This window comes from Vulpes lagopus, chromosome 23 (genome assembly GCF_018345385.1).
Source record: "Vulpes lagopus strain Blue_001 chromosome 23, ASM1834538v1, whole genome shotgun sequence".
Taxonomy (NCBI): domain Eukaryota; kingdom Metazoa; phylum Chordata; class Mammalia; order Carnivora; family Canidae; genus Vulpes; species Vulpes lagopus.
In genome coordinates this window covers 28,032,466-28,049,888 of record NC_054846.1, presented here as the reverse complement: position 1 = coordinate 28,049,888, position 17,423 = coordinate 28,032,466, and the positions used below count along the sequence as shown (strand labels likewise).

At 40.0% G+C, this 17,423-nt stretch overlaps 1 protein-coding gene across 9 annotated transcripts in view; it reads left to right on the top strand.

The window, feature by feature from the left end:
• The first annotated feature begins 10,245 nt into the window (after window positions 1–10,245).
• CFAP54 (cilia and flagella associated protein 54) overlaps window positions 10,246–17,423 on the top strand; it is a 300,555-nt gene continuing 293,377 nt past the window's right edge. For all 9 annotated transcript variants that reach the window (XR_005985335.1, XM_041739196.1, XM_041739195.1 and 6 more), the window contains exon 1: window positions 10,246–10,717. Coding sequence is in view for 8 of the 9 variants with exons in the window: in XM_041739196.1 (XP_041595130.1) it covers window positions 10,377–10,717 (341 nt within the window). In the remaining variant the exon portion in view is untranslated. The remainder of the gene's footprint in view (window positions 10,718–17,423) is intronic.

The following is a 17,423-nucleotide window of genomic DNA, read 5'->3' as shown; positions in this document are numbered from 1 at the left end:
AAACTTCTGCTTCTTTTTTGATTTAGTAAATGAAGCAAATAGTACATAGTCCAAGAATGTGCTTCTAGATAATTCCCCTCAAGTGATACAGTTATGGAAATTCTGCGTAATTCGTGCATATGGAATTTCTATTTTTAATTTGTAGTTTTATTATTGTGTATATGTATCTTTATGCTTTAGTTAAAAAGTATTAGTTTTTTACAATGAAAATAATACATATTCACTGTGGAAAGGTTGGAATGTACAGAAAAGTACACAGAACAAAGATTCTTGCAATTCTATCTTTCTAGGATAACAAACTATTAATAGTTTTACTTTCACATTTTTTAAACAGATTTATTTATTTATTTGAGAGAGCAAGCGAGCACGGGGAGGAGCATAGGGAGAGGGAGAAAGAGAATCAAGCAGACTGCTTTATACTTATTGTAAATGATTATCTATGCTGATTTCAAGACATGAAATTTCTTTTTTTTTAAATTTTTATTTATTTATGATAGTCACAGAGAGAGAGAGAGAGAGAGAGAGGCAGAGACATACACAGAGGGAAAAGCAGGCTCCATGCACCGGGAGCCCGACGTGGGATTCAATCCCGGGTCTCCAGGATCGCGCCCTGGGCCAAAGGCAGGCGCTAAACCGCTGCGCCACCCAGGGATCCCCAGACATGAGATTTCTAAGACATATGGCTTATTATAGCTTTGGCTACTCCTACAAAGACTGGTCCTTAAACAAAATGGGAGTTTATTTTTTATCTCACATAATAATCTGGGTGTGGGTGGTCCAGGACTAGTATTGTAGCTTCACAGGGTTGGGCATCCAGGCTCTTTCCATGTTGCTGCTCTGCTTTCCTTAGAGTATTGCTAACATTGGCATTCAAGAGAATTTGTATTTTGGGCATACTGTATGCACTTCCTTGGATTTCTTTGTCTTCACTCAATTACTGGGCCCTCAACCATTTGCTTCATTCCAGCAGCTGCTGTGGCGACTGACTCCATGCCGGCCTGCTTGGTTCCACCACCTGAAGCTACCATATGGAGTTTCTGGCTCCTTCCATCACTTTTGAAGTAGGATGAAACACTATATCACAAGGTACAAAATTCAGCATCTCCAGTAGCTGCCTATGGTGCCAGGGATCCAACCTGGGAGCATGGAAATGAGTCTTGACCAATGGGGTACAGAGGATGGGAAGAAAACAGCGGGGACCTTTTCTCTCCACCTCTCCTTCTTATAGAGTATTACAAGATATGAAACATTAAAAAGTTATATAGCCTGTTGGGAGCTATCCCACATGGCTGAGCAAATGGCTATGTGTTTCATGATTCATTGGCCAGCATTGTATTTCCTTTCCATCTGTCCTCATCTTAGTCTTTTTGGGCTGCTATAACAAAAATACCATAATTTGGATATATTACACAGCAGAACTTTATTTTTTTGGTTCTAGAGCTTAGAAGTCTGATCAAACCACTGGCAGTTTCAATGTCTGGTGAGAGTCCATTTCTTGCTTCATAGATGGTAGGCTTCTTGCTGTGTCCTCGCATAGTAGATGGGTAGAGAGGTCTCTGGGGTCTCTTTTATACAAGCACTAATGCCATTCACAAGGGCTTCATTCTCAGGACCTCATCAATTGCCAAAGTCCCCACCTCCAAATACCATCACATTAGATTTTGGGATTTGACATATGAACTTTTTCAGTGGTAGGGTGGCCACAAACATTTGGTCTACAGCATTCTACTTCTACCCCCCCCCAAATTCATGTCCTTATCATATGCAAAATACATTCATTTCTTTCCAATAGTCCCCTCAAATCTTAACCTGTTCTGCACCAACTTTAAAGCCTACGTGTAAAGTCTCATCTAAATATCATCTACATCAGATATGAGTGAAACTTGAGGTAAGATTTCTCCTGAGGCAAATTCCTGTCTTGCTGTGAACCTGTGAAACCAAACATGTAATGTGCTTCCAAAATACAATGGTGGGGAAGGCACAGGATAGACATTTTCTTTCCAAAAGGGAGAACTAGGCAAGAAGATAGGAGTGACAGGTTCTAAGTAAGTCCAGAAGCCTAATGAGGCCAATAACATTAAGCCTTAAAGCTGAAGAATAATCCTTTTTTGCTTGATGCTCTGTCTTTCAAGCCCACTGAGGTAGCAATGTTGCCCCCATAGTTCAGTAGTGTAGCCCTACAGGGGCTCTCTCAAGGTGGTTCTCCGACCTAGGCTGGAGTCTTCAGGAGTGGGGTCCTGAAACTTATGTAGAAGCATCTATATGCCCAGGGCCTGTGCATTCTGTGCACTGGCAGAGATCACCAGTGTTTGCTGCTTGCTCTTCTGGAGGGGAGGCCACTGAAGCCTGATGGAGCTGCCCTTGGGGCTGTCAAGGATCTTGTGATGTGATGGGTGCTGGGTACCACTCTGTCCCCCAGCCCTTGCAACCTGGGTCTGTGATAGTAGTAGTGCCAGCCCAGCTGGTTTCTGAATTGCCTTTGAGGTCATTCTTTTTTTTTTTTTTTTTTTTAATATTTTATTTATTTATTCATGAGACACACACACACACACACACACACACACACACACACACAGAGGCAGAGACGCAGGCAGAGGGAGAAGCAGGCTCCATGCAGGGAGCCCGATGTGAGACTTGATCTTGGGCCTCCAGGATCAGGCCCTGGGCTGAAGGCAGCACTAAACCGCTGAGCCACCGGGGCTGCCTGAGGTCATTCTTTTCATGTCTCAATCACTAGCTCATGGCCATTGTTGAGATGGCTGATTTGTACTAATCTTATCAAATGGTCACTTGGCCACACTCTTAGTCTTCTCTTCCAAATAGCATTCTCAATTTTTACAATATGAATAGGCTGAGAATTTTCCAAATCTTTAAATTCTGTTTCTTTTTTGCTTGACAATTCCATCCTGAAGTCATTTCTCTCCTCTCACATTTTATTATAAGCAGTCAGGAGGAGCCAAGCTGCACCTTCAACACTTTGCTTAGAAATAGCTTCAGTTAAATATCCAATTTCATCATTCACAAGTTTTATCTTCCACAAAACAGCAGAATGTGAACGCAATTCATCCAAGTTCTTTGCCACTTTATAACAAGATGGCCGTTCCTCCATTGTCCAATAACATGTTCCTTATTTGCATCTCAGGCCTCATCAAAATGGCCTCTACATTCAGTATTTCTATCAAAAGTCTGTTCAGGATTACTTAGGTATTCTCTAAGAAGACCGAGGCTTTCTCTGTAGCTCTCCTCTTTCTTCCTAGGTGCTCAGTAGAATTTCTCTTAGGCGCCCGTTCACAGCAACATAGACTTTACTAGCATACACCTTGAAAGTCTTCCAGCCTTTACCCATCTCTCAGATCCAAAGTCACTTTGACAGTTTAGGGTATTCATACTCCAGTGACATGTCTTAGTACCAATATTTGTATTAGGATTCTCCAGAGAAACAGGACCAATAAGATATATATATATATATATATATATATATATATATATATATATATATTTGCATAAGGTATTAATACACATGATTATGGAGGCTGAGGTGTTCCATGCTCTGCCATTTGCAAATGAGAGAACCAGGAAAGCCAGAGGTATAGTTCAATTGAAGTCCAAAGGCCTGAGAACTAGAGTTGTCAGTGGTTTAAATTCCAGCCCAAGACCAAAAAGCTCAAGAACCAGGAAAGCTGATGTCTAAGTCAGAAGAAAATGGATGTGCCAGCTCCGACAGAGAGAGCAAATTCACCTTTTCTTTATGTTCTTGTTTTATTTGGATCTTCAGTGACTGATGGTTACCCACCCACATTGGTGAGATGATCTTCTTTACTCAGTCTATCAAATATTTTCCAGGAACACCCTCACAGACACACCAGAAATAATATTTTGCTGGCTATCTGGGCAGATATTGGCCTAGTCAAGTGGACACATAAAATTAATCATTGCAGTCCCTGTCTGGCTTCCCATTTCCCTCATTCTTGCCTCAGGGAATTGCACTACCAAATAAAGCAGTAACACTTAAGCTTTTGCCTCAAACTCTTGTTTTCCAGAAAACCTAGGTTAACACAGAGGAGTGAGCTATAAAAAGTGTACCCTCAGGATGGGATTTTAGAGCTGAATTGCCCACTGTCTGAAAGCAATAGGGAGCCAATTGCAGTGGTAGGTGGTGTGGTAATAATCCCCGGCATGCAGTGATTTCACCCATAGTTTAATTGTGATGAGATGCAGATACAACAAGGTTTGGGGAGATCAAATAGCTATCGTGTTTAGTCAGTATGGGGGCAATATTAATTAAAGAATTTGTGATGTGGCTTCTTTTGTAGGCATTGACAGTCTTGCAAAAAATTTTTGTACACACACCACACACACAGACTTTCTTTCTAGTTTTAGGGCAATTATTTGACAACTTAAGTCATGCTCTGAAAGTCAGAGTGGCTTTGTTACAGCTCGGGGCAACTGTAGGTAGACTTTGCTCAAAATCAGGCCAAGGATCTGATCATATAGCAAAGATTCCAAGAAAAGAATGGGGCCAGAGACTTGAAATGAAGATGTTTAGGTAGACAAGGCTAAGAATTTTGAGCTCCTAGATTACTCTGAGCCTTCCAGGCTGGTAGAAATAGCCTCTAACCATTTGTCACAGCAAAACAGTCTCTGCTTGCCTGGGGGAACATACAATAATCTAATCTGAAGCAGGTGCCTTTCAAGATGATTCTTGTTTTCTTCAAGATATGCCCCAACACCCTCCATTACCTACCTGGCTAAAAACCAAAGTCAGGTTTCAGCACAGCCTGAACAGGAAAATACAAGCTCTGGGAAGAAACAGCCCACATGCCAGAGGAATTGCAGGATCTGGCTAATAGGTGTTAGCTGAAACTGGGCGAATGTGTATAGGAGTGTATCTTGAGTACGTTAGACCAGGAGGACAGAACACAAAGCTAAATAGAGTAGAATTCATTAATATGGGGGTACTTAGCCGTGATTCAGGATTCCTAATAATTTAACAGTATGGCTTTTTGAAGTGTGAACCTGATAATGTTCTTTAGCAAATGAAGTAGATGGCAAAACCTCCTTGGTATAATACTGAAGAAAGAACCAGAAGGCTTAGAAAGGTGGGAATCTTAGAATACACTTATTATGTACGTCCTGAGAACCCACCGGTTGTCTATGTTCCCTGGGATGGTCAGGGAATGTTCGCTTCCCTGAGAATGTAGAGAATGCAGTGATAACGGGAGCACTAGGATCTTTGGAGAAGCTTGATACAGTTTCTGTCTTCTGTAGGCCAGAGTTGACAGTAGAGCATCCTGCTAAGGAGTTTAGCTTCATAATATTAGTCGAAACGTTGCAATTCCAGAATGGCAAAAGTCAGGTAGTAGCAGCTAACAGAGGCTGCTGATGTAATTACTATAATGGACAGGCAGACAAGAGTGACAACCAAGGTACCTTTACCTATAGGGGTGTCTGGTGTTGGCTAACTGACCATGGTTTTATAAGGCAAGATGGATGAGGAGGCAACGAAAATGTCGCTCAATGTGTGTAACCAGAAAATTCAAGACAGACTAGGCAAAAATATGATATTAGTTGCTGTGATGGAAATTATGGGCCCTCACTACCCTCGAAGAGGAGATTTAATATTTAGCAGAGCCCTAATCCTGGATCCCTAACCTGTGGCACTAGAGTTGTTATGGGTGGAAGGGCCAGGCAGGAGTATCTGAAAACTGTTCACACCAAAGTGTTAAGTTGGAAGCAATAGTGCACCCCAGAGGAATTGCAGATACTTGTTCAAGCATAAAAGACTTGGAAGCTTCAGGGATATTACCACCTATGTACCACCCATGTACCACATGGGAAGATTTTGGGTTTTAGAAATAGATATCCCCATCTATCCTGGGTAATGTTGCTGTTCTCTTTGCTCTATGTCCTGACTACACACTGACTTCCTTTGGGAGCCTGTGATAAGTAAACCTGTTTAATTCACCCAAGTATCTTTATCTGAAACTGCTGTTGATATTTATCGATGTAGTGCTCACACAGTAGGCTATATATTACAAATATATTTTTCCAGTGTGTGGCTTTTCTACTTTAGGCTGTGCTATCTTTCACCCTTCCAAAAATTTATAATATATTCAAGTTCATTAGTATTTTCCTTTCTTTTACTTCCTTTTACTTTTACTTTTGTACTTTTTAGGAAAGTCTTTACTTCAAGACCATAAATACATTACATGTTAGAATAATGGATACAGGAGTGCCTGGGTGGCTCAGTTGGTTAAGCATCTGCATTCAGCTTAGGTCATGATCCTGGGGTGCTGGAATCGAGCCCCGCATCTGGCTCCCTGCTCAGCCGGGAATTTGCTTCTCCCTCTGCCCTTACCCCTGCTCGTGCTATCTTTCGCTATTTCTCTCTCTCAAATAAATAAATAAATAAAATCCTAAGGGGAAAAAAAAGAATAATAAATGCATGTTAGAATTTCTTCTACTATTTTTACAACTATTTTGTATATATTACATACATATTATATTCATAATTATTATATCAATTACATGTTACTCTGTGACTCTTCTTTTACTATATTGATTGAAATTTAGTTTCCTATGGATTCTCCTTCAATGTCTGTGGTTTTAGTTTGGCTCCTTCTGTCTCATGATTGACAGTATATAATCATTGTGATGATTTGTGTACCTGAGATCAGATGTAACCTTCTTGACTCCAATACATCTTTTATTCTGCTATCATTGTTTCCCTTCTAAAACACGAAAAATACAGGCTGGATTGTATTCTTTTCTGTTTAGGAACTTCTGGTAGTTCCAAGTGAGTAATTATCTCAGCAAACATTTATATAGCCTTTACTATATGCCAGGCGCTGTTTTATAGGTTTTACACATATTAATTCCTTTAATTCTAAACAAAACAAAACTGAGTTAAGTAGTAGTATTATTTTGCTCCATCTTACAGATGAGGAAACCACAACACAGTGAAGTTAAGCAACGTGGAAGGAGTGAGAATTCAAACCATGTTTGCTGGCTCCAGAATTTGGGTTTTTAATCTTTACTGTTTTTAATTACACTATTTTTCTAACCACGGATTCCCACTGAATACATAACTAAATCAAAATTTCTTAGCACATCTTCCAACTACGCACTATATTTGATCATGCTTCTCTTTCTGCCTCACCTTTTGCCCCTGGATCTACTATAGCCTTTGGTGCACCACACTAGACAGATGATTTATGGAACTCACCATGTATGTTTATAACTTTGTTCCTAACTCAGGCTTTTCTCTCAATCAGTGATATCCTTTTAAATGTTGTCTTATTTTTTTTTTTTTTCCATTCACTCATTCCAACAAAGATTTATGAAGCCATACTACTCTGTACCAGGTTCCAGGCTCTGGTGCTGGGTTATCACAGTAAATAGGCAAATCCCTGTTGCAAGGGGCTTTCTATTAATGAGGAGCAGGGACAGCCTAGCGCTAAAATATAACCTTCTCCAGAATCGTCTGTTCTTTCTCCCGTTCCAAACTTCATCTTTTGACTCCTACAGTGTTTGAAAAATCTTTATTACGACACATTTCACAGCATACCTTTTTTTTTTTATTGTGGTTAGTTGTGTGTCATCTGCTTCTTATGAGGAATGTGTGGGTTCACCTATGCATTGTACGACACGCTAAATAAATTGTTGTGTTTGACTAAATGAAAGGATGGCGAAGTTTTTTAAAAAGTTTAAATATTAGGTGTTGAGGTAGGAAAAGGAGATCTTTGGAGGCTTTTTTTTTTAAAGATCATATATAGGTACATGTTTGGGACAGCCCAAGTGATTAACAACTAAATTAGGAATAGAAAGAGTACTAACCTCATTTATTCCTTCTCTAACAGTAACTTTAGATGAGAAAGACTTTTGAATGAGCACAAAGGATCCTTGCAGCCTGCAGAGACACTAATTATAAGGAAACAGCAATTTACATTATTTATAAGGAAGCTATTTACATTATTTAGCCCTTCCAGACACAATAGTTGCAGGGTTCCATTCTTTCACTACAGTGGAAAGAATAAAGTGAAGTGACAAGGGAGTAGAAAAGATATTCTAATAGCTGCATCTCATTACAAGAAAGATAATACCTTGAAAAATGTAAAAAAAGTGCTTCAAATATAAACTGAACAAAATGGAAACTTCCATCTTAGCACGATGATGATTCAGAGTACAGCAGCCATTTAAATATTCAGACAAGCTTTTAAAAACTACTGCAAGTGAAGCATTGTCAACTGTGTATTTGCAAGGAAGAAAATGACTAAGATGCAATGCTATGACTAAGATACATAATTCAAGTATCTGAATTTAATAAGTCACTTTTTCTTATACTGGTGATTTTGAAATGTAAGTGCCTGCACACTTAGTAAGATTGTGAGAATAGACAGATCGAGGGGGGAAAGAACCCCCACTTCATGTGTTTTATTTTTCTTTTCCTTCCTCCTCTATGACCACTTTAATTTTATCCTGCAGTTTCACATTCATCGATATAATAGGTAGAACTCAGTGGCAAATTACATCAGCTTTTGATCTGAAATAGACCAGTCCGTTATGTGAGAAAAAGGAGAAGATGAGAACAGAAAGAATTTATCAAGCTCATTTTTTCAAAAAGAAGATCTATTAATACTTTTTGTAAATGCCCCAAGAATGAATTACTTCTTTAGGCCTAAAATCTTAAAGGTCTTAACATTTTTACTGCTCACTTAGAGACAAGATAAAATCTTAAATAATGATTTCTATATCCTTGAGAATTGAACTCCTGCAGTGAAGTGTCTTGACAAGAAAGGTTCTTGGGTCACAATTACCTGTTCTGAAGAACAAAATCATCATCATTTTCCTTCAAAGAATATTAGAGTACAGTACACATGACATATTAGGCCAGCCTCATAAATTAGCACAGGCCCACAGAGCCTGCAAGAAATTAGGTCAGACCTGAAAGAAATCAGGCTGTGGTCCAATAAGCTTCTTAATCTTAAGTGGAAAATTGGGCTCACAGGGTGTTAGGGTCACTATCTTTATTTATTCTTTTTTTTTTTCTTTATTTATTCTTATGTGTGACAGAACCAGTAACACTTTTCAGTGTTAAAAAATCTATTTTTCTAAGACATCAAACATTTGTTTCTTCTCTTAATTTTTGGCATTGCCTAATTTATAAAGCAAGCAGGTTCTCTATGAGTTAAAACTTATACCTTAAGTAAGTAAATGAACTTATTGTTGCCCATAATATGCAGGGAAAGAAGAACTTCCCTCGTCCTCACATATTTTCCTTAGGGCATACAGTTTTCCAATCAGAAGACCTAAAATCGGTTTAAAACGCTAAAGTATTTTGAGAGTTAACACTTGAAGCCGCAAGTATGCATTAATATCCGGCAGTTAATTTCAAGTGAAATGCTTATTTAGAATACAGTGATAAATAGAGTACGGGGAAACATAAATGAAGAACTATAATGTAACCTTATTAGGCACAGACATTATTTCCACAGTTACAGACCTCAAGGTACAAAAAGAGGGAAGAGAATGGATCATTTGCATGCACTTGATTCTTTTTTTAAAAAAATATTTTATTTGTTTACTCATGAGAGACACACATAGAGAGGCAGAGACACAGGCAGAGGGAGAAGCAGGCTCCTCCATGGGGAACCTGACGCGGGACTCGATTCCAGGACCCCGGGATCACGACCTGAGCTGAGGACAGATGCTCAACCACTGAGCCACCCAGGCGTCCCACGAACTTGATTCTTAAATTGTCAGATATTTCCCTAATTTCGATTTTATTGATAAGGTTAGGTTTTTTTGGGGGGGTGGCCAGTGAAGCTTATTCATTTTGAGCCCAGGCTTTGGAGTCCGGAGGCTGGGATCTGGTCCCCGACACTACGGTTTACTCTGACTTTGATGCGTGAACTTTGGTGTCTTAAATTGGGAAATGGAGCTACTCCTAATACCCTACGTGGTAAAGCTGTTATCACGATTAAATGAGATCAATGACAAACGCTTAGAACAACGCCTGGCACATGTTAATAATCGTTATCATCATTCAGTGGTCGAAATGGAAAACGAGTATAGTCTGAATTTGCTATTGTAAGTTTTTGGCTCTACTATCCGCGGGCTCTCTGCGCACAATCTTCTCTCTTCTCTCCTACCGCGGGGCCAGTGAGCAAAAGGGCAAAAGAAAAAAAAAAAAAAAAGAAAAAAAAAGAAAAAAAGCCCCCAGGAGCGTCGTTCCTTTCTGGACCGGGCTCTCTCTTCCTTCGCCCTCCAGGGGTCGCTGTGTTTTCCCGAAAGCGCGCGGGAGGCCTGGTTGCCGCGAGACCGTCGCCAGGCAACCGCGTGTACACACACTTCGGCCCGGCCGGGGTCCCGCCAACATGGCGGCGCTCGGCGCCTCCTCGACCTCTCCCTTCAACCACTCTCCCACTTCCCTGTCCCCGCCGGGACCGCCGCCGACCCCGCCGCCGACCCCGCCGCCGACCTCGAACGCCCTCTCCAAGTCGCCCGCGGAGTCCAAGGAGAGCTCCCCGAGCCCAGTGCCTCGCTCCGCCTGCCTCGAGAGCTCTCTGCCCCTCGCCGTGTTTTATGGGCCCCTGGACGCTAAAAACCCGCTGCTGGCCTCCTGCGAGAGGGAAATCCGGGAATTACTAGGCTTTATGAGGAGAAAGAAGGCGTTGGCGACGACGGAGGAGCAGAAGCACGAGTTCCACCGGCACTGGTAAGCGGAGGCAGGGCGCGGGCGCCGGGCGCCGGCCGGAGAAGGGCGGCTCGTGGGGAGATGCCCTGGAGGCTGCGCCCGCGGGGCCGCAGCTAGGTCAGCGCGGCGGCCCTGGAGACGACCACGACGATTCGGAAGTGGAGGCTCGTTGCGAGGACAGTCCTTAATCCCTGGTCAGGGTTATACCTTGGCTTCCTGCCCGGGTCAAAATCAAAACCAACCCAGAAGCGTTCTCCTAACCCACAGTTCCCCGGAGTGCCCCGCAGTCCCGCCCACTTGCCAAGAAAATGTGTGACGCACTCAGGGCCTCACTTTCCATGTGGTGGGTACAGTTTTGTGTGTGAAGCAAAAGGCATGGCTTTGAGGTAGCTTCGGTTTTTGAAAAAGTTCTTGATGCCGCGAAGTATGTGATTCTGTGAACGTGCACGTGAATTCCGTTTTGTATTGCTGTTAGGATCACAATGATTTTTTTTTTTTTTTTTACTGATTTTTGTAACTCATTTTGCACATGTGTTTGCCTTTTTGGGGGCTTTCTATCCCCATGTTATCACCGAGCGTCAAATGACTTATTTTTAAAGGATCTTTCTTGATTATGTTACCATCTTTCTTTCCCAGTCAAAATACCTTGCAAACCGAACAGTTACCAATGTAGACAAATGTCAAAGAATACCAGTTAATTAATTTCCACTTTTATTTTTTAATTGTTTTAAGATTTTATTTATTTATGCGTGAGAGACACACAGAGAGAGAGAGAGGCAGAGACACAGGCAGAGGGAGAAGCAGGCTCCATGCAGGAAGCCTGACAAGGGACTGGATCCCGGGACTGGCTGAAGGCAGGCGCTCAACCGCTGAGCCACCCAGGGATCCCCCCCTTTTATTTTTTATTCATACATTTAATTAATATGAAGACATAGTTTTAACTTATATTTGTTATTCATTAATAAATTCAACTATTTATTGAACATCTACTCTGTAGCAGGTACCATTCTAGGAACTAGGAAAACATCAAATTCAAAAAAGGTAGGACAATTTGTACCCTCACGGAGCATATCTTTTTGTTACTACAGACAGCTACTAAGCAAATAAGAGAAATCATTTTATGGGGAAAGAAGTGCTAGGGAGAAGATTAGAGCAGAGTGTGGGGATGGAAGGTAAGTTATGACACTGAAATTTAGAATGGGGGTGGCTGGGAGCATGGTCAGGGTAAATTGAGAAAAGTGGCCTTTGAGAAAGATGAAAAAAGAGATAGAACAGCAAGTGATGAAGATTTCTTTAGGAAGAGTTAGGCGCAAGGGAGAATGAAGTGTGAGGTTCCTGGCATGGGATTGAGACTATGGGAAGAACAGGTTTCTGGTAGGAGAGAGGCAGATAAAGAGTTTAGGTGTTTTTTTTTTTTTTTGAAAAAAATTTTTTAAGTAATTTCTATACTCAATACGGGGCTGGAACCCACAGCCACAAGATCAAGAGTCACATGCTCCACTGACTGAGCCAGCCAGGCATCCCAAGAGTTTAATTTCAGATATATTAAGATTGAAATGTAATTCAACATCCCAGCAGAACTATTATGTAGATAGTTGGTCATTTGAGTCTGGAGGTCAAAGGAGAGAGACATTTGAGATTTGTCAGCATATTAATGATATTTAAATCATGACACTTGATGGGATAGCTAAGGGAGTTAGTGTAGATGGAGAAAAGGAGAGTCCGAAGACCGAACCATGGGACGCTCCAACACTGACCCGCAGAGAAGATAAGAAAGTGGCAGAGACTAAGAAGGAGTGGCCAAGGAGGTGGGAGGAAAACAAGTAAGTGTGTGGTGTGCTGGAAGTCAGGGAGACAAACTGTTTGAAAGTAGGAAGGAATAGTTGATTAACGGTGGCAAATCCTGGGACACCTGGGCGGCTCAGTGGTTGAGCATCTGCCTTTGGCTCAGGGCGTGATCCCAGGGTCCTGGGATCTAGTCCCACATTGGGCTCCCTGCGTGGAGCCTGCTTCTCCCTCGACCTCTGTCTCTGCCTCTCTCTGTGTGTCTCTCATAAATAAATAAAATCTTTGGAAAAATAACAAAACAAAAAAACGATGGCAAATCCTGCTGATGGGCCAAGTAAGATGAGAACCACGACTTGACCAAGGAAAGTGCATGCATTACATACCTAGCTATATATATTTCTATTTAAAACACTTCTGCTCTTGTGCCTTAGATAGCACATTTTCTTCCCATTTCCAGAACGAGCATTATAGTTCAAACCACCATATATTGTGCTTTCCCCACAGCCTCTGGAGTCTCAAATCTATCCTTCACTTTAGCAGTCGGGGTAACCTTTATAAATCAACCACCCACTCTTCTATCTCAAGACTTTCTATTGCTTCCCATTGCTTTTAGAATAAATTTACAACTTCTGTCTTCTAGGGTCTGAGCATCTGGCTCTGCCTGCTTCTTCCATCTCAACCCATCCCTCACTTCTCTCTCAGGACTTTCCAGGGAGGCAGATACTGTATTTTTCATCCCAGGGCCTTTATATTTGCTGTCGCCTTTGTCTGAAATGTTTTATCCTCAGCTTTTCAAATATCTGGCTCCTTCTTTTCTTTTCTTTTCTTTTTATTTTTTTTTGGCTCCTTCTTTTCTATCAGGGCTTAGCTCAGTTCTTACCTCTGTTGAGTGGCCTTTCCTACTTAGTGCAGGTTCAACCACCCATTTATGTTTTTTATTTGTTTTCTCGTGCATTATCCATTTCCCCCATTAGAATATACCCTCCCTGCTGACTTTGGATAATGTGTCTGTTTTTCATTTTTCTATCTAGCAACTAGCCTGGTGATTGGGGTAGAGCAAACTTTCAATGAATATTTGATATTGAAAGAATTCAAAGATTATTATCCTTGTATTTTCAATAATTATTATTATATATGGGAAAGTAGACCTGGGCCAGTTGTTAAGTACAGTATCTGTCCAATCTTTAAAGAGACTGTAAGAGAATCACAAACATTAATGATTGACATGGTCCTTAGCAATCTAACAACCTCTTACACAATTTAGGTATTTATTTATTTATTTGCACAACTTTTATTGAATGCCTGCTATGTACCCAATGATGAACAAAATAGATAGGGAATCTGTGCTCATGGAGTTTACAGTCAAGAGAGCAAGAACGACAGAGAGAGGTTAGGTTTCAATGAGTCATTAAGTCAGCATACAAACAAGTGCTATGAAAGAAGAAGCTACTGAGCACTTAACATGTGCCAGGCATTGTACTAGGTGTGGGGGATACAGCAGTGCACCAAACAAGGATCCTTGTCTTCATGGTGCTTATATTCTAGAGGAGGAAGTAGGCAATAAACGGTAAAGAAGTTCATTTTATGGTAACCTAGAAAGTAATAAATGCTGGGACGAAAGCTAAAGAGAGGAAGGGTTATGGAGTAGGAGATAGGAGATTGCAATTTCCAATAATGTGGTCAGAATAGGTGAAACTTAAGCAGAGGCTTAAAGAGAATGCAGCAGGGACCTACTTTCAGACAAACAATGAAGGGGGTGACATTAAGCTGAGATTAGAAGGCTACCAGGCAAGGAGAGAGGATAAACAGAGGGAACAAGCATATAGGAAGATCTTGGCAGGAAAGAGCCAGAGACTTGGGAGGAATGAACAGAGGCCCAGTAAGCATGGCTTAGTGAGTATGAGTGCAGTGGTATGAGGTGAGATAAGAGGCATAGGTGAGGCTGTGGAAGGTTTTAGAGGCCTTTTATGGAGTTTGCCTTTATTCCAAATGCAGTGGGAAACCATTGGGTAGTTTTGGGCAAGGGATTAACCTCATTTAATATTTTATATATGTTTATCTAATCTTTTCCAAATGGAGCAAGAATGACAATTTGGAGGCCAATTAAGAATACAGGAGGTAGGGATCCCTGGGTGGCGCAGTGGTTTGGCGCTTGCCTTTGGCCCGGGGCGCGATCCTGGAGACCCGGGATCGAATCCCACATCGGGCTCCCGGTGCATGGAGCCTGCTTCTCCCTCTGCCTGTGTCTCTGCCTCTCTCTCTCTCTCTGTGACTATCATAAATAAATAAATAAAAAAAAATTAAAAAAAAAAAAAAGAATACAGGAGGTAGGATTTGCTTTTATAACATATTTGATAAATGATTATTTTTTAGAATAAAAAAATTTTTATGACTATAGGAACTTACATAAGCATAAAAATTCACAGTATCTAAAATACAGAGTTTGATCATACTGGCAATGTTATTATATTCAGAGTATGATAGATCTTTTTAAAGATATGCTTTTGTTATAACCACATGAGATTAACATATTCTGTTTATATAGTCTTGATTTTCTATTTTAGAGATTTCTAACTATCCAGCAGCAACTATAATAAATCAGCAATCCAAAAGATATTAATGTTTTCTTAAATGATGCACATTATATAGTGTATATTATATTTTCCTTGTTTAATCATTATGTAAGCCATTCCCAGTGAACAGTCTTAACTTGAACTTAAAGTTCATTTAAAAAAAATTATCGTATTATATAACCTTGATTGATTTAACAAAGTGGGTATTTTTCTTTTATGAGTAATAAACATAGTCATCATTATCTCATCTTTAAGGTTGGAAAGCATTAATTCTTTCATCTACATAATTTAAGAATTCTAGCTGAGTTTTGGGATCCATTATATTTATTCTAATACTGTGACATTTCACGAAGCAGCAAATGAAAGTGAAAGGTTAAAAAAAAAAACAAATAAAAAAATCTCTTTTAAAACTTCTATGGCTGTATTTGGTACATGTATATATTTTCACATATATACATGTATATACATATATTTCCAAAATATATTTTTTAAAGATTTTATTTATTTATTCATGAGAGAGACAGAGAGAGAGAGAGAGAGAGAGAGAGGCAGAGATACAGGCAGAGGGAGAAGCAGGCTCCATGCAGGGACTCAATCCCAGGTCTCCAGGATCACACCCTGGACTGAAGGCGGTGCTAAACTGCTGAGCTACCCAGGCTGCCCGCCAAAATATTATTTATCAGTTGAAGAAGGCAAGAATATCCTGTCCCCTACCTCTCCCTTGTAACTCAATCACTATCACTTAATTATTTGAATGAATTAATTGACATGTTTCTGTTGAGGTTGTTCTGATAAGATCTAAACATATATATCATAAGTACTTGAGCCATCTTCAGTCCCTAAGTTTACATTCCAACTTGTATTAGTCAATTTGGGCTATTAATTACTAATTAGTAATTACAAATTAGTTTGGGCTGCCATAACAGAACACCATAGTTTGGGTGGCTTAAACAACAGACATTTATTTTCTCACAGTTCTGGAGACTAGAAGTCCCAGGTTAAGGTCTTGCAAGGTCAGTTTCTGGTGTCAGTGCTCTTCATGGCTTGCAGAAGACCACTTTGTCTTCATATAACCTTGCCTCTGAGCAAGTACAAAGAAGGAGAGAAAGCAAATTCTCTAGTGTTCTTAGATGGGTGTTAATGCTATCAGACCCCACCCTTATGACCTTATTTAACCTGAATTATTGAACCTTAATTACTTCCTCAGAGCACCTTTTTCCAAATACAGCCTCACCATGGGCGAGGACTTCAACATAAGAATTTCAAGGGGACACATATTCATTTAGTACACAGCGCTGTCCTCATCTAGAAATTTATGAGATAGGCTTCAAAAACTGTTAAGGAAAATTTGGATTTTTCCTAGAGGCATTTGTAATTTCTGAGAGAGTGGGAAGGATTAATGTTAACTAAATGAATGAACAAAATAAGCAGTAATCTGCTCCCCTTTGAAACTAATTGGAAACCATTTTGAGAATACTATATGTTTTATTTTGGTTTACATGGTGAAAAGAAATAGAACCCTAATGGACTGACTCAATAGTGAAATCCTTGAACTCTTACTAAGAACAAGGAATTTTTTTCCTAGTTATTATTTCCTAGTTATTGTTTTCCAAAAATAAATGAATTTATTTATTCACTTTTTTCTTTCAACAAATAATTGTTGAGGACATATATATACTATTTACCACTCTTGAGGCTGGGCAATGAATAACATAGTCAAAGTCCTTGCCCTCAGATAGTTTACATTCCAGAGGACAGGCAAGTATAGTGATAATACAAGTTAAGCGTGGATATAATGAGCTTCAGTTTTATCAACTATATACCTGGGATATTGATATTACCTATCTCAAGGTTGTTGTGGAATGAAATGAAAACAAAAACGCATGTGGCAAAAGACCCAGAACAGCCAATCCAGTTCTCCAAATTTGGAGGAGAACAAACTTGTAAGACTGATACAGCTTGACTTCAATCAAGACTTCCTCTAAAGCTACAGTAATCAAGACAGTGTGGTGTCAGTGAAAGAATGAAAATATACATCATTGAGACAGAACAGAGAGCCAAGAAATAGACATATATACATGTAATCAATTGATTCTTTGACAGAAGAGCAAAGGCAATACGATAGAGCAAAGATAGTCTTCTTAAAAATGGTGCTGGGAAAACTGGACATCCACATGCAAAAATTGAATCTTAGCACATACTTTATACCTTTCACAAAAATTAACTCAAAATTGATCACAAACCTAAATGTAAAATTCTATGGAACTCCTGAAAGATAACCGAAGAAATCTAGATGACTTTGGGTTTGACAATGACTTTGTTGATAGAACACCAAAGCCACAGTCCATGAGGAAAGAGTTGATAAG